We start from the raw sequence: 16,807 nt of genomic DNA, 5'->3' as shown, positions 1-16,807 counted from the left end.
GGTCATCATCGATAAAAATTCCATCATGCCTGGTGAAAATTTCAGAGTATACTTAGCCGAGAGGCCCAAGGCAGAAATCATGGCCGGAACGACCCTCAAAACAGAGACCGTCCCTCTCCCCAAAGCCGAAGACCTCCAAGATGGGCAGCTCCTCGTCGAGAACCTTTACTTGAGCCTGGACCCGGCCATGCGCGGCTGGATGAATGGTACGGTAGTTATCAAACCCACCCTGGCTGCGTCCGCTCTTCGAAATATCCCCCCAACCCCCCCTTCTTCCCCCCGCCTTTTGTTTTTCTTGCCGCGGCTGGACGAAAAGAGAAGAACTGCATCTCACCGAACACGGTAGATACGCGGTCCTACGTCCCACCCGTGGCCATCGGCGAACCCATGCGCGCCGCCACCGTCTCCCGCGTGCTGGCGTCGAAGTCGCCCAAGGCGAAACCGGGAGACATCCTCCCCACGCTCGCCGGTTGGACCGAGTACGCCATCATCCCCGACGCTACCATCCAGCCCATCGACACCTACCCGCCCGTCACCCACCCGTCCGACTACCTCTCCGTCATCGGCATGACCGGTCTGACCGCCTACTTCGGCATGCTGCGCATCGGCGAGCCCCGCGCCGGTGACACTGTTGTCGTGTCCGGCGCCGCGGGCGCCACGGGTAGCGTCGCCGGCCAGATCGCCAAGCTGCGCGGCGCCCGCGTCGTCGGCATAGCCGGCTCTGACGACAAATGCGCCTGGCTGACCCGCGAGCTGGGCTTCGATGCCGCCATCAACTACAAGGATCCCGACTTCCCCCGGAAATTCCGCGAGGCCACCCCGGATCGCATCGACGTCTTCTTCGATAACGTTGGCGGTGAGGTCCTCGACTTGGCCCTGGGTAGGGCGAAGGAGTTTGCTCGGTTTGTTATTTGCGGCGGCATTAGCCAGTACAACTCGTCCAATGTGCAGGGTCCCAAGGTAATGTTCTCTTGGTTGCTGCTTGCCCAATTTTCCCAGTTTCCCATTCCCTTGCCCACATGCATTGTACACCAGAGTTATACAAGGAGAACATCTGGGCCTTACTCTAACAAACAAACTAGAACTTCCTCAGTGTCATTTCCATGCGCATCAAGATGCAGGGTTTCATCGTCCTCGACTATGCCAAGGAATTTACTGCCGCCAGAAAAGAGCTAGCACAGTGGCTTGACGAGGGCAAGATCAAGCGCAAGGAGACCATCCTGAAGGGTGGCTTACAGGTGGCCGAACAGGGTCTGATTGATCTGTACAAGGGGATCAACACGGGCAAGCTCATGGTCGAGATCAAGAGCCCCACGGCGCCATCCAAGTTGTAGGTGACAACGATGAAATACTATCTTAGTGTCATCAAAGCAAGTCTCACTTTCAACCTCCAGACGAACAGACCCGTCCTGGTCTGGATTTACCTGAGGAAAAACAAAAAATTTGTAGAACGATGGGCACTGCCCCTTCCCCCTTTATTCACACCAGCGCGCCCCTTAGAGCGATACCATTGTAAACAATAAGGTTAGGCGAGCCAGGCTTCAGTCTTCTAACGGCGCCGACCGTTGCAAGTTGGTGAATCCGAGCCTTCAAAGCGTTAGGGGAGTTGATGTTCTCAAGAACAGCAAGGTACAGGGCCAGGCCAGCAACGTGTGGTGCCGCCATAGAGGTGCCTGAACCCAGCCTAGTCCCCGTGCTAGTACCGGTGGTAAGGGAACGGATATCGACACCAGGAGCAAGGATATCGACGGCACTGCCATAGTTGGAGAACGAGGCTTCGGTCCAGGTCGAATCGATGGCACCCACGGTCAAGGCGTTGACGGCCGAGGCGGGGGAGCGGGTGCTAGCGAGGACGTCGTCGTTTCCGGACGCGACAACGCTCAGGACGCCGACGGAGTGGGCGGCATTGATGGCGTTGTTCCAAGCAGCGGAGAGAGGGCCGCCTATAGGGACGGTTTGACGGTCAACATTAGCTTTGTCCCTGTCTCGTTATGAACCAGTAAATTGACAAAACAAAAGAAGTATCACACACTGAGGGAGAGATTGATAACGGAGCGAGAAGCACGGTTGTTCGTCAGGGCATCGTTCACGGCCCAGCTGATACCGGATAAAATGACCGAGGTACTCGTGCTGGGTCCAATGAAGACTTTGACGTCAATAAGACGTGCGGCTTTGGCAACGCCATGCGTCGTGCCGCCGATAATACCCGCAACGTGGGTGCCGTGGCCGAGAGAGTCCTCAAAGGCACCGCCGGCGGCGTTGTAGCCGCGGGCAGCACGGCCGCCAAAGTCTGCATGTTGGATGTGGATGCCGCTGTCGACGACGTAGGCATATGTGCCGCTGCCGGTCGAGTCGTGGTACCAGTAGGTACTGGCGCCGGGTCGACGGCTCGAAAGGGTGGCCAGCCCCCAGGGGGCGTTGGGCTGGCTGACAAAGTCACTCAGAGTGTAGATCTGCTCCGGCTCGATGGAGACGACCTGGCGGGTGATATTCGGTGAGTAGGTAGTTGAGGCTGGCTGTATGTGACGTAGATACTGTGGTGACCTTGCGACTTGCAGCCAGTTAACGTACCTCGGGATTGTTCTTGAGCTCGTCGATGGTCTCATCGTCGAATGTCCCGGAGTAGGCATGAAAGTCGGCAATATTGAAGGTCTTCTCGAGGCCAGCAAGATCGCGACGACCAAGGCTACGCTTATGAACTTGCTCGACCCAGGAGAGGTGGGACTGGATATCGGCCTCTGAAATGTTTGATTTCAAGGTGATGATGAACTTGTGATCGATGTCGACCGGAGCAGACTCGACAGGAGCAGCAGCACCAAAGGGTGCAAGTAGGCCGGCTAGTACGGCGAGCTTTCTGAAGCCGACCATTTTGTTCTACTGGAGATGATCGGCAAAAGGGGATGTGGAAGACCCCTAGGGTGAACGAGCAAACAGGAATGGACGAAGAAGTTCTAAGCTGGTTGCAGCTGATCTACTCGTGAGACCAGACTACATAGGAAACAGAGTCAACTAGATGGAGCATGGGGGCACTATTTGTAGGTAGTCTTCTGGGGTCATCCCGAGAGGCTGTCCTCGAAGACAATTGGACCTCTGTTGATGCTTGGTGGTGAAATCACAGCGGCATTAGGCCTAGATATGACAACATTTTTACAGAGCTGCCTAATCTGGCGATAAGCTACAGCAGGAAAGATATAGATCGCAACCCGCCTTGGCATATCCAACGTAGTAGTTAAGATGTACGTTGGCTGGCGTGAGTTACTCGAAACTAGGTAGCTCCCAGTCCGAATGTTCGATCATGAGACCAGACGCTCCAGTTGACAGGATCCGTTGGGGCGTGGGGGTGGGGAGCCGCCCAGAAGGAGATGGGTGGCTGTTCAGCACGGTACATGCATGTGTAGATTCTAGGGACCAATCTGCAGTTCGCAGGCGCATTGCAGCAGATCTGAGAGCGGAGCTCGTCATGGACGGAATCGACGTATCACCCCATCGGCCAAGGTATGATGGATGCGTAAAACTACTTAAGAGCTTCCTGAACAGGATGTCACTGCCAATATCTCGCAATCATGCTCGTGCGTGTATTCCCACCATGGCGACCTGTTAAAAGAGTTAGCCAAAGCCATCATCCATGGGATTATTGGAAAATATGCCAGCCGAAGCTTGGCTCCTGCATGGAGAGTCTGCGATGGGACGCTGTGATGGTATGGCGGCAAATGTATATATAAGCGTCCTTGCACACAGGATAAGTAGGATGATGAGGGAGTGGTTTTTTATTGGAGAACGACCGAGATCAGAGTGCAGTCAATGCATGTGCTGTTTGGTTAGAAGTGCGGGTTGGAGGGGTTGTATCATGTACGGCTTGATGCTAACAAAAGACAGCAAATATAAGTGAGTGATATATGGAGAGATGCTTACTGGAAGGGAGTTGGGGAGAGCAGGCCCCAGGGACTCAGGGAGCCACGGTAGACCGTAGGAGACCGAGGTCTTGGCCGACTGAAGGGACCTGGCACATGAGAAGCTGTCGTTTATACACATCAAATGCCCAGGATGCATAATGTACGTGGACAGAAGAACAAAACAGATTGTAAACGGACATGTTAAGACTGTACGTTGCAAACACACCTTGACCCGAGTGGCAGGATCCGAGCACGGACGCGGTCAACACGAATCTGAGGATCCCGAGCTCCAGGTCCAAGCCCCTCCTGCCTATTAGGGCAAATCCCGGACACCAATGCCCGGTCTGTGGATCTCCCGGCCCGTGCCTTTATCACGACTGGAGTGCAGTCCTAGCTTAAATAGGTGTCTTGACTACAAAGTGACTAGCAGACATGGTACATATCACATGCGACATAAACAACGACATGGACAACGGCCTCCCTTCTATTCTTCTCCTTACATATCCACCCCCCTAAGCCAGCCAGTTCCCTTGTTCGTCCTCCCAGCCAAAATCAACGACGGACCACCCCTGCATGGTCGGTTTACCATCCATCTCCATCCACAGCGGCGTGATATGGTCGGCGATCCTGAATCTCTTGATGGTATTCTGCGCATCGTTGATCTTGGCCATATCTAGCAAATCCAAGGTGACAAGCTTGATGTTCTCCTCGATCCGGGCCTTGGAACTGCTCTTGGGAATCACAGTGATGCCACGCTGCACGGCCCACGACAACGAAATGACGCCGGTGGAGCAGCCGTATTTCTGGGCAAGGCCCTGGAAGAGTTTGTGGGTATGCATCGGGTTGCTGGCCTTGTCGCCTCCTCCGCCCATCGTACTACGCAGAAACTGGTTAGCTCGGATAAGAGAGGGTAGAAGGAAGAAAAGGGGGGGGGGGGGGGGGGGGGGGGGAAGGGAAAAAAAGGAAAAAGAAAAGGAGAAAAAAAAAAGAAAAGCCTCCCTACCTCCATCCCATGACGTGGATGCGCTGCGACTCGCAGTACGGAACAAGATTATGGTTCGGGTTCAAGGCATGAACCTCCACCTGGTTGACAGCCGGCACCACACTCGCCTCGGCCAAAATCTCCTCCAACGTCTTCTGCGTGAAATTGCTCACGCCAATGGCGCGGCACCGCGGCCCCACGAGCTTCTCCATCAACTTCCACGTCTCGACGATGGTGGGGGACTCGCTCTTGCGGAGCGGCCTCTTCTCGGGCGCGGGCGTCGTGGCCCACGGCCAGTGCATGAGGAAGACGTCCACGTATTCGATGTCCAGCGCGTCGAGCGAAATCTGCAGCGCCGCGGCCGGGTCGTGGTGCCATTCGCCCCAGAACTTGGTGACCACGGTGATCTCGGACCGGGGGACGCCGCTGTTCCGGATGGCGCGGCCGACGACGGATTCGACGCCGTAGGACTGGGCCGTGTCGATTAGGCGGTAGCCGCTTTGCAGGGCGTCGATGATGGATTGTTCGAGGGCTTCGGTGTCCTTTGTGCCGTAGCCGCCTGGTTGGCCTTATTAGAAGATGTCGTGGGAGCGGAACGGACGTTGGAGGGGTCGTGGAGGAAACGTGGAGATGTCTGATGTTTACCTTGCCAGGTGCCCAAGCCAACGGCTGGCATAAGCTGGCCTGTGTTGGTATATGGATTAATTCGCTGCTTGTCGAATTATCGGAATCTGAGGCCTGCATTCTCACCGTTGTTCAATGGGAAGGTCTTGGTGCAGACAGGTATGTCGGCCATTTTTCACTGGTATAGCGGTAGTTTTACCGGACGTTGGAGGGTTGGAATCTGGGCCGGTTGATCAGGGCAGTTTCGTGTATCTGGCTGCAGCATGCAGGACGTTAGGGAATTGAATATGCAATGGATCTTATTAGACTCCCTTTAACAGTTGAAATCAGTGATTCTTAAGGTAAACGTCAAGGGTGCAAACTTACGTAGCTACCCAAGTTTACCTTACAAGTTATATATGATATAATTAGTGCAGTACCCCGCCCCCACGTAGCGGGGATTAAGTATTCGTGAAACAAACAAGCCGGAGCTAAGGCATGGAATTTTTCCGGCGGGGTACAAGGGACAAGCAGGGGCCAATGACGTTTCGAGTCCAGAGAGACGCTACAAAGTACGGACTACGGACTGGTTCCAACGGCCCGGAGGGATTAATTAGGAAATCCCGATACCCGTGCAAGTCGACGACACTCGCATTTTCCAAGGTCAGTGACTCTCTACTTTATCAGTTGCTCGTGCAGATTTATGGAAGACAGAGGCCAACGAGAACAATCCGGCTCCGGACTAATAGAATAAGGTACCGAGTCCGGAAGACCCACCCGCCTATCATTCGGGTCACGTAACGTGTCATAAAATATATCACGTGACTATTGCATCGCAAGGCTTAGTCAGCCCACCATACCATAAGTAAAAAAAGTCACTAATCCACGAACCTCTTCAAACGCCCTCTTCTACGCCCTCTTCTACGCCCTCTTCTATGCCCTCTTCTACGTCACGATGCTTAGAGCACGCCGCCCTGCCTCTAGAAGGTAGGGGGAAGGGGGGGTGGGGGGTGGTCGGGATATCCATAATCTATAAATAGCCTCACTTTAGTTACTACTACTAACAGGTGTTAATCAGATCAATCAATTAACTAGTCAATCAATCAACTTCACGGCGCCGAAAGCGTCAATCAATCAATTCTACACCCCTAATCTGATTTGATTGATCGAATAGCAACGCTGCCGCCGGCGCCAAGCAACAACGAGCTGAGCACGACGCCTGCATTACAGACCAGCGTAGTCACGAGAACGAAGAAACCAACGGCCGAAGTCGCTGCCGCAGAAAAACGTTGCGCGCCGTCGGCGCCGTTGGTCCGCCCAGAACCGAGTGGCAGTGCGTAGCCCTCGCCGGCCAGCGAGGTGAGGATGCGACTGCCGGACGCAAGGTGGGCGTTGGCACTGGCCATTACGGAGATGACGAGGAGTGCATTGACGAGCTCCGGCAGGAAGGGGATACCGGTGCGGCGGACGGCAACGACGAAGGTAGAGGCATAGGCGGCGATATCGGGATCATCGGACGGGACGAGCAGGCTGATGGAGAAAACAGTAGCGAGGGTGAGGCTCATAATTCCCTAAAACTGCTTGTTTGGGGTGGTAGCGCGGGGAGAGCTGATATTATTGATGTAACGAGTCGTAATCGGTCTGATAATACCGGCTCCGCCCGTTTCGACACCCTGCAGGCTGAAGGCGGCGATAGCAAGGACGGACCCCACACCTACAGATCGGTCCACGGTTTTGGGGGCAATGTGTTCAACCAAACCGCCCGGATCAGACCAGTACTGAAAGCCGGGACCAGCTTCCTGACCCACGCCGGCGGATATGCAGAAGGCGATGGAGAGCCATAGGAGGGCAACAAATAGTTTGAGAGGCGCCGCTGAGAGGTTCAGGGCGAAGGTGGACCAGCAGTTAGGTAGTAGGATTAGTGTCGTCGAGAAGAGCCAGAAGGCAGCGGCGGCCACCAGGGAGCCGTTGGGCCAGAGAACTGGCTCCCAGTGCTGTAGAAGGGGGGCGATGGCAACGAGTTCGAGGGCCAAGGTGGCAGCATGAACGAGCCACGTTGTCCATGCCACGGCAAAGCCCAGGGAGGGATGGGCGAGGTGAGAGGTGTAGAACCAGGCCGGTCGAGGGGAGGGCGACGACGAGGAGGGAAGGTGGGCTAATAGTTCGGCGAGTGAGTTTGTGACTGAGTAGAGCCCAATGCTTATGAGTGAGAAGGAGAAGAGTAAGCCAAGGGGTCCGGCTTGGACAAGAGCTGAGGAGGTGCCTAGAAACAGCCCGGTGCCGATAGTGGAGCCTGATACAGGTGTTTTTGTCAGTTCACAAGGGCCGACTTCGTTGTGAGCAACAGAGTGGACAGGGGGAAGAAGGGGGAATATAGATTTAAAAAAGCAGGGGGGAAAAATAAAAGAAGAGAAATACTGTACCTATATTGTCAGAGAGTTGATAACTACTTGCGCCGTGTCCGTTCTTTTGGCAAGAACCGGAGTTGTCGACATTGGAGTTCACCTCGGACTTGGTGTGACTTGGTGAGGATGGCAGCTGGAGAAGAAGAGATGACGCCGAAGACGCCCGGAGGCGTCATCTTTTCCCTAACCGAAAAGGATACCAGTCGTGCAATGGAAGACTCAACTGTCACTGTCAGTCGAAAAGTAAATAAATGAAAAAGGAAAACTTGTCAATCGATTAACCAAGGGAGATGAACAGATGAAGGGATTTGAAAGCCTGAGTCGTGGTGGACCTATGGTGGTGCCATGTTGGGCCCTATCATCGAATCGTACTATACGCAAGGTACAAAACAAAGTACGAAGTACGGAGAAGCCGCAAAGGTCGATCCACGTGTCTTGTATCCATTCATTCATGTTAAGACGACGAGACCCAGGGCAATCAAATCGGCTCATACGCCCGCCCATACCCACACCGAAAGGGGGGCGGGACCCAAGGGACGAGCCGTCGCCATCGGGTGCTAAAGTAAAATAAGCAAGCCCCTGAAGGCCACCAATACGACTACCGAGTTAGACGTCTGAGCTAAAAACCAACGATCAATGGATCAATGGATGGTGTGCTCCCTGTACGGAGTAGTAGTCCTGAAGTAGTCCCGAGTCCTGAGTACTGACAAGGCGAGGTGTTTGCGTTTTCGAGGCGTCTAGCGTCTAGCGTCTAGCGTCTAATTCCGTAATCACTGCGTCTCCGAGGAAAGGCAGTCAACGGATTGATTCTGCAAAGGCATGCTTTGGTGGCGTGGCTGGTAACTATCCACCCTTATTATATCCTAATACCTAAAGTCCCCGATTTCCGGAGCCCTTAGTTATAGAGTGGATCCCCCCTAGATCCCCTATAGACTATATCGTGGTCCTGCCTATACGATACACCCCCTTAGTTAAGGTGGGTCTTCCTAGGTTAACTAACTAATTAAAGGCTTCGGTTTAAACTAAACGCTCTTAACTTTTCTATCATAAAATTAATAGTTAAGGGGAAACGCCCTCGTAAAAGGGATCTAAATCCGCCCTATTTAACCGTTTAATTTAATTCTATCTTAATTAGTTCCTCGATTCTAATTAGCCGGATCTAATTAATTAGATCTATATTTATCGGATCTACTACGTCCTCGGGGGCCTTTATTATAGCCGCTTTAGCGCGTTTAATCTCTTTATATAGTCGTTTAGACTACTCGATACGATCCTTTTAATTAGTTAAATTAAGCTATTACTGTAGTCTTTTAATCCCCGCCTCCGGTAATGCCTTCGTTAATCCGTCCGCGATTATCTCCTTCGTGTTAACGTATGTAACTTCAAAGAGACCTTATTATACTGACTAGCGCGCCTACTTGTTATATATATCAACGTGCCGCAGCCTTATCCGCAGGCGTTATGCCTTCTTATTAACGAGGTTAATAGTCTGTTAATTATCGTAGTGTAGCTATAGCTATTATTAGTTCAGTCGAAGCTCTAAATCCCTTAATATCCGGCTAACGAATAACGTCTTTTTAGCGGCCTCTATAAGAGCGAGTAGTTTCGATTCTGTTAATGACGTCGTGACCGTCGGTTATTTACCCGCTTTCTAGTTAACGGTGCCGCCAAAGAGCTTTATCGTATATCCTTACAAACTCTTACGGTCTGGATTATCCCTAAAGGACGCGTCGCTTACTATTAGGAAGAGCCTATCCCCGCCGAATTCTAGGCAGTAGTGTCTTATATAGTATAGGCATAGCAGCACTTATTAAGCCCTTTTAAGGTGGTTAGAGGAGGGGTTAACGTTATATTAGGAAAGCTTTAAGTAGGCGAACGCGATATCGGGTCTTATCACGATAGCGGCGTATAAGATAGAACCGATTATTCCCTAATACTAATAGACCTTAGGAATCGACGCGCGGGTGCCGTCTCGGGGTATTACCGGCTCCGTAGATAATAGGACCTTTAGTGGTTTTCGGCAAAGTGTATCTGCGTAGTATTTAACCGCGATCTTCTCCACGTAGGAGGACTATAATAGCTATAACCTACGGGTAGCTCTATCCCTTAGGACCTTAATTCCTAGGAACTAACGGATTTCTTCGCCTCCTAATAACCTATAGCTTCGCTTAAGGGCAGCCTTAAGGTCGTCGGCGTCCGTCTTACGGTCTCTATAGTATATAAGTCCGATATCGTTAACGTAGAAGAATAGGATTAAACCGTCGCGGATTATAATATAGGGGTTATTAGGGACGGCTATAAAGCCTATCCTCTATAGCGTGCCGCTAAATTCCCCTTACTATAGTAGTAGCGATACCCTTAAACCGAAGAGGGCTTTCCGTAGTAGTAGGACCTTGCCTGGTACTTCGTAGCCTTACGGTATCTTTATAAATACCTCTTTTTTAAGGCTAGCGTTAACGAACGCGTTAACGGTATCGAACTACCTTATCTCTAGGTTAAATCGGGCGGCGATCGTTATTAGTATACGGAAAGACCGCGAGGCTAGCATTTTAGCATAGTTATCTTTAGTCTCTAACCGTTTTTATTAATCCCCTCGGACTATAAGGCGTGCCTTACACTTAAGGAGGGTGCCCTCCTTATTAAATTTATAGGTGTATACCTATCTATAGGCGAGGACTTATTACTTATTAGCCTGATTACTACCTACCTCCTACTAGTAGCCTATCTATCGGTGCCCCTTAAGGTGTTCCCCCTTAGCCTATAACCAACACTCCCGTAACGGATAGAGGCGTATATCGCGGTGGTGGTTTAGTAGAGGCGGGAGATCCTCGCAGGTTATATACGATAGCGATAGCGGCTAGGAGGTATAAGGGGAATCAGCATTAAAGAACGCCTTCCAGGCGTTATCGTTCTAGACCTTCTCGGTCATGTATAGACTTACGATGGTTCTCGCGATAGATAGACGCGTGGGTAATAAGCGCGCGGCCGACAGGAGTATGGCCGACGGGCACCCCCTAGGGGCACCTATAGCTGTCCGTTAGTGGTTATCGTGTTCTTCTATCTTAGCGCCCCTGACCACCGCTAACGCTATAAGGAACGCGCGCGCAGGATCTTTAGGGGATATTAGAGGCGTGGGAAACGGTTTAAACCTTATAGTGGTAAACCGTGAAGTATCCGTAATAATAGCGGTGGCCTCTCCTATAGTAATAGCGGTAGCGTCGGAGTTATAAGGTTCTAAATCTATAGCCTAGTTATTAGGCTATAGATTTAGAACCTTATCTATAGTAATAGTAGTAGCCTCTATCGTAGTAATAGCGACGGCCTCGCCTTCGTCCGTAGTAATAGCGGTAGTATCGCCTTTACCCGTAGTAATAGCGGTATAGTCTATAGTAATAGTAATAGCCTCTCTTATAATAATAGCGACGGCCTTACCTTCGTCCGTAGTAATAGCGGTAGTATAAGAGTCTTCTAACTCGAGATCTAATACATCTATAGCTATACCCCTTAATAGTAGCCTGTTCGCGGTCGTGGTATAGGTGATACGGATAGATTATAGGCGTTCCTCGATTTCCTCGGCGGAAGCCATAGCTTATAGCATTTTAATCCTGCCGTTAAATATCTCGTCTTTATTAAAGACTATATCTCTTATAATAATAATATCCGTTAGGTATAGTAGCTAAATACGGAAGCTATTCAAGGATTAGTATCCGACGTGATAGCCGATCTATGCCTTCGGTTCCAGCCTTTATAGGCGGTTCCTTTTAGCTTAGGTATCGCGCGTTTTTATAAAGGCTTTATAGCCGTAAGCTTATAGGTGCATGAGGTTAGGTTAACGGCCGCGTAGGCCTTCGTATAGTGTCTTTTAGTCGTTAATATATCGTAGCGTTCTATTATATAGATATATAGCAGTCTTAAAGATCTTAGGCTAGACAGATATAGGCAGATTAGCTCTAATCCTTATAGCCCTCGCCCTTCTCTTAACGATACCTTTAATCCGTTCTACCACGCCGTTCTAATCCTATAAATATAGTGCCGACGGCTAACCTTCTACCCCCTTAGTAGCGAGGAAAGTAATGACTTCTAGGTGCTAAAACATCTTAGAATTAGCCCGTAGAACGCGTGGCCTAACGTCGAATTAGGTCTTAAGTAGAGTAAAAACGTCCTTCGGAGCGTATAGGATAGAGTCTTAGTCTCTCTTCTATAGGTAGTAATCCTATATATAACCTATATATACGTCTATAACGAATATAATAGACTTATACTGTCCGCCCGCTAACTACTCCGCCTCTTCTAGATCGTGAAAATTAATAGCTAGGGCCTCTCCGGGCTTTAACGGGTAAAGGGATAGTATCTGCCGGATCTACGTAGGTATTTACGACTATCCACACGCGTTATAGTCCGTCGTGCGTAGTCCTTTTATCCTTACCCCCTATGTAGCGTCGACGATCTTTATAAGAGTATCGGTACCGTAGTAGCCGAGGCGTTCGTGCCACCGTTATACCGTGGTCTTCTACAGTTATCGCGGTTATCGTGATCTTCTATACGGGTTATCGCGGGGGTGCCTTACCGAGACCGCGAACGCGGTAGTAGCCGTGGCTTCCGCGCGCTCGATTATATACTAGCTATAGATATCTAGTAGCTTATAGATAGGCTAGTCGTCGGCGGAGCTAATAATAGTGTTATTTACGGTATCCTAGCGGTAACCTTATAGGCGTAGCTAGCGTTCCGAGACGATATTAATAATGAATTCCTTATAATATACGACGTTACGGAGGCGTAGTAGCCTTTTCGTGCCCGCTAAGGATTACACACGCAGCTTAATATCTTTATATCCGAGGATAAGAGCCTTATAAGTACCTACCTAAAGCGTTAATAAATTAACCGTGGGTAGTCTAACGGCCGTAAAACGGCCTTAATTATTAAAGATATAGATTAACGATCCTAAGTCTAGGATCGCGTAGTATAATAGCGCTCTGGCTTAGTTAATAGAAAGGGATATCCCCTATTTTTATTATAATCTTAATAGTATCGTTATACAACGACGCGCTACCCCCTAGGTTAAGGGGGCTCCTAGTCTCCCCGTCGCGGTAACAGACAGGTCTTTATAAACTATAGTAGGCGTAGTATTATAGAGTTAATCTTCCTGGACTTCCTCTATCTTATTAGCGGTAATAGCTACTACTTCCAGCCTCTTCTATATCGCGGTATCTACGCGGCTTTTAAAACTATAAATACGTATCTTCTTTTCCGCGACCTTTATAATATCTTCACGGCCACGCTAGGTATAAGGGCGTATATCTGGCCTTATATACTAATAGGCGGCGGTAGTATAGGTATTTTCGTATATCTTATAGGGCCTCCTTATTACGGGAGGGATAGCCTTTAAGGACGTGTCGCTACGAGGACGCTTTTTATTATCTTTATTATTAGTAGTAGTAGTATTCTTAGTATTGGGGAGGTTCCTAAGGGTATTAAAGGTGCCTCTCCTAACTCTAGGCTTTATAGCGGAGGATTATAGGCTCTTTATATTACTAAGAACCGCCCTTAGAGCCTTTATAAAGTCGTTAATCGTTAGCTTATTTTCCGTAATCTTATCGTAGTTATTTACTAAGTAGTTATTACTCTATTCCTAAGTAATAGGTCTAATAGCTTTTAACGCGTCTTCTACCTCATAGTCCGCGCTTAATAGCTCTAAAACGCCTATATATTTATAGTATATTATCGCTATTTTCCAGCTTACTACCCAGGCGTCTATATCCTTAGGTATAGCCTTTATAGTCGTGGTGTATCGTCGGTATAGGACTAGGGCTTCCTTATAGAGGTCTATAGGTGTTAGTCCTACATACGCGTATAGGAGAGTAATCCAGGCCCGCGGGTTATTTACGGTGTTATCCTATAGCTAGGCGAGGAGGTTACGTAACGTGGTATATATAGTCCCTTCGATATAGGAGCGTACCTTATTAAACTCCTTCTACTACGCGTCGTAGTCTGCCTTTTCCTCGCGGTATATACGGCGATCTTATAGGTAGCGCGTACGCCCTTTTTTAAAGAGGTTATCGATGGATATAGGCGTCCTAGTCGTTAGTTCTTTCGTTATAGCTATAGCCTTCCGGCGAGCGGCTATCTTCCTCTTACCGGCGGCCGTAGCCGCCGTAGTAGTGGCCGTGGCGGCGGCGTCCGTGGTATCCGTGGCCTTATCGCCCTTTAGCGTAATAGTAGAAGGCGGAGTAGCCGTGACGGTAATAGCCGTGGCCTCCTCCGCATTAGGGTCCGCGGCGAGGGCTTTATATTTACGAACATTAGGGGGTATAGGTATAGGGAGGAGATAGGCGTTAGCCTCCTTATCGCTTAGCTTTAGATTAAGGTAGTTATCCTAATAGGAGGCTAATTTACCGCGTACGGCGCGCTCCTAAACTACCTAATCCCTTTAGTTAACAAGGGTAGTAGCGGCCGCCTTCTATTCGGTGTTAGATACGTTAGAAGATATCCTTACTAGATTATTATTTATCGGTTAGTTAATTAATAGGTAGGTTAATTAGTCTCTTAATTACTCTGATTAGGTCGATAGTAGTTATTTAAGAGTGATTATATAGACGTGATTACTTCTTTATAGTGGAATAGGGGTAGCCTTATTAATATTTATCGTTTAGGCGTTATAAACCGGGCTTATAACTATCGCACGTTAAAAGGCACTTTAATAATTAACTTAGTAGAGTAGAAATCTCGTGTATATATATTATATTAAGTTATATCTAGGAGAGTCTCTTATACCCTTAATTTAGGTGGTAAAGACTCTATTATAGATACTATATCATTTAGATCCTATCCGGTCTTTTCCGGTATCCACCCTTATTATATCCTAATATCCAAAGTCCCCGATATCCGGAGCCCTTAGTCATAGGGTGGATCCCCCCTAGATCCCCTATAGACTATATCGTGGTCCTGCCTATACGATAGTTATACGGCGAGAAATTTAAGATATTTAGTTCCTAGGTAGGAGTATTGGATATACGGGAGCGGCTATAGTAAAAATAGCTAGAGGAAGTCCGGATAGAATATTTAGAGGACCTAGAGGACGAATTTAAGGGCGGCTATAGTAAAGAGATTATATAGGCCGTATACCCGTTATATCTACTAGTTATAAATAGCTTTAATCGCCTAACTAACGTTTTAGGGCGATTAGGGGGTATATCGAATAGACTATAGTCTTTTCGATTACGTAATAGGCCGGATTACTAAGGGTATAATCCGGGTCAATGTTTATAGAATCTGTACTATATAAAATACGGTAGTAGCGTTTCCCTAATAGTCTGATATAGTTATAATTGTATATAATTGCCTCAATTAATTTTGACCTATTTTATGACGATTTTGACTACGCTTTATCTAATATCCTCCTACGCTTATATAACGTATATTTTCGTATTTATCCAAAGTACAAGTACCTACGTGTGGATATATATACCGAGGTTTTCCCGGCCGACCGTCTATACTAGCCGCCTTTATCGTCCTACTCCGTAACCATTAATTAAGGGCCAGGATACAAGGACATCGAAGCGTGGATCTATATTATATGCTCGGGATAGTCTAAAAACATATATATTTTACATATATATACCGATTAAGTCTCTATATATTATTATCATATTATAATATAGGTACCTTAGTCAAACCAGTCTATAGCTTACCTAGTTAAAAGACAGTTAATTATTTGCCCTTACTATTATACTAAAATAATAATAATAATAATAGCAAGACGACAACGACAATGACAACGACAATGACAACGACAAGGTACTCCGTAATATCAATTAACCCTCACCACCTGAAGGTAATCAAAAGACGCCTCCGCCTTGTCTGACATGAGCCCAAAAGCCCCCCCTTTCAACCAGGGTGCCTTGGTAGTCAACGCCGGAACGTCCATATTGTCCACCCAGACCCTCAGCGACTCGCCGGAGACCATGATCTTCATCTTATAAGGCTTCATCTGGTAGATGGACATCGGCACCATGTCGGTAACCTTGGGATGACCCTTTAGAACCCTGTGCACCGTCAAGAAGTTGTTGATGTTGAGCCACACCACGATCCCCCTCCCGATCGTCCCGCTCATGTGATGCCGCTGATGCACCCGTATGAAGACCCCCGCCCCGGGCGCGAAGTCGGGTTTTTTCCTCGTCACCATCGCCTTCCTAATTGTCACCCTCGTCGTGAGGTTAAAGTCCTTGGCCACCAACCCGTCCTCCACCAGCGCGTACGCCGTCCAGTCCATATTGACGGGCCGGAACCATAACTGGCCCTTGTTCACCTCCGCCAACCCCTCGTATACCTTCCACTCCTGCGGGAGCACCGCGCTCTGCCGCGGGTTTTCGAACCGCTGGATGTAGCGCTCTCTGGTCTCCCATATCCCCAAGGCGTTTTGTTCGTTTTGGTGCCTTTCGGAGACGTGATCGATCGTGTCGTTCCCGGGAGGCGGGGGCTCCTCGTCGCGGTCCCCATCGTCCAATGACGCCGAATCGTACGGCTCCTGTTGTGTTATGTCGTCTGGGCCTTCCCGTTCGATCGGGTCCGACCGGCGGTCGTCGGGAGGCTCCTCGTCCTTCTGCGCCTTGTGGCGGTTCTCATCCCCCCATTTCTTCGATTCCCACGGAGGGCGGTATTTTCCTATCTTGTCTATGCCTTTCTTGTTTTTATCTTGGGCTTGGACGGACACGGCACCCGCGGCTCCTACGAGCGCGGCGAGAAGAGTTGTGAATTTCATCGTCAATGAACGTGTGACCGTCTGTATGTAGCAGACAGAATAAGATGTAATATTGAAGGAAAAGAGAAGTAAAGATGGAAGTAAATATTGGAGGGTAAGAAGACGAAGGGCGATCGTTGGGAAGGAAAATTTGGGAATGAAGATGTGAGAAGGAAAATGGACCAGG

At 49.3% G+C, this 16,807-nt stretch overlaps 6 protein-coding genes across 6 annotated transcripts; 2 read left to right on the top strand and 4 right to left on the bottom strand.

The window, feature by feature from the left end:
- Positions 1-25: 25 nt before the first annotated feature.
- Positions 26-1,334, top strand: SODALDRAFT_278559 (zinc-binding dehydrogenase; the record flags this gene model as incomplete). The annotated part of the gene is made up of 3 exons (XM_028608120.1): positions 26-206; positions 347-960; positions 1,083-1,334. 3 exons carry the CDS (start codon positions 26-28, stop codon positions 1,332-1,334), a joined length of 1,047 nt encoding a protein of 348 aa, XP_028465998.1.
- SODALDRAFT_312744 (alkaline proteinase) lies at positions 1,296-2,907 on the bottom strand. The gene is made up of 3 exons (XM_028609206.1): positions 2,572-2,907; positions 2,033-2,477; positions 1,296-1,943 (listed from the first exon to the last, which is right to left on the bottom strand). Exons 1-3 carry the CDS (start codon positions 2,866-2,868, stop codon positions 1,480-1,482), a joined length of 1,206 nt encoding a protein of 401 aa, XP_028465997.1. The 5' UTR covers positions 2,869-2,907; the 3' UTR covers positions 1,296-1,479.
- A 388-nt stretch (positions 2,908-3,295) lies between these two features.
- On the top strand, positions 3,296-4,350 carry SODALDRAFT_360527 (hypothetical protein; the record flags this gene model as incomplete). Its single annotated transcript, XM_028614276.1, has 7 exons — positions 3,296-3,366; positions 3,427-3,475; positions 3,538-3,692; positions 3,823-3,885; positions 4,044-4,053; positions 4,131-4,235; positions 4,321-4,350. 7 exons carry the CDS (start codon positions 3,296-3,298, stop codon positions 4,348-4,350), a joined length of 483 nt encoding a protein of 160 aa, XP_028465996.1.
- Positions 4,342-5,689, bottom strand: SODALDRAFT_333957 (aldo/keto reductase). The gene is made up of 4 exons (XM_028612104.1): positions 5,626-5,689; positions 5,521-5,559; positions 4,897-5,434; positions 4,342-4,769 (listed from the first exon to the last, which is right to left on the bottom strand). Exons 1-4 carry the CDS (start codon positions 5,669-5,671, stop codon positions 4,406-4,408), a joined length of 987 nt encoding a protein of 328 aa, XP_028465995.1. The 5' UTR covers positions 5,672-5,689; the 3' UTR covers positions 4,342-4,405.
- Positions 5,690-6,626: 937 nt separating this feature from the next.
- On the bottom strand, positions 6,627-8,434 carry SODALDRAFT_379393 (hypothetical protein; the record flags this gene model as incomplete). Its single annotated transcript, XM_028615037.1, has 5 exons — positions 6,627-7,049; positions 7,149-7,771; positions 7,984-8,106; positions 8,166-8,215; positions 8,394-8,434. 5 exons carry the CDS (start codon positions 8,432-8,434, stop codon positions 6,627-6,629), a joined length of 1,260 nt encoding a protein of 419 aa, XP_028465994.1.
- A 7,112-nt stretch (positions 8,435-15,546) lies between these two features.
- Positions 15,547-16,641, bottom strand: SODALDRAFT_324597 (hypothetical protein; the record flags this gene model as incomplete). Its single annotated transcript, XM_028609906.1, has 3 exons — positions 15,547-15,560; positions 15,605-15,611; positions 15,706-16,641. 3 exons carry the CDS (start codon positions 16,639-16,641, stop codon positions 15,547-15,549), a joined length of 957 nt encoding a protein of 318 aa, XP_028465993.1.
- Positions 16,642-16,807: the final 166 nt, after the last annotated feature.

Source organism: Sodiomyces alkalinus, assembly GCF_003711515.1.
Source record: "Sodiomyces alkalinus F11 unplaced genomic scaffold SODALscaffold_6, whole genome shotgun sequence".
Classification (NCBI taxonomy): domain Eukaryota; kingdom Fungi; phylum Ascomycota; class Sordariomycetes; order Glomerellales; family Plectosphaerellaceae; genus Sodiomyces; species Sodiomyces alkalinus.
Note: the sequence above shows the minus strand (reverse complement) of the source record. Positions and strands in the feature narration are given on the sequence as shown.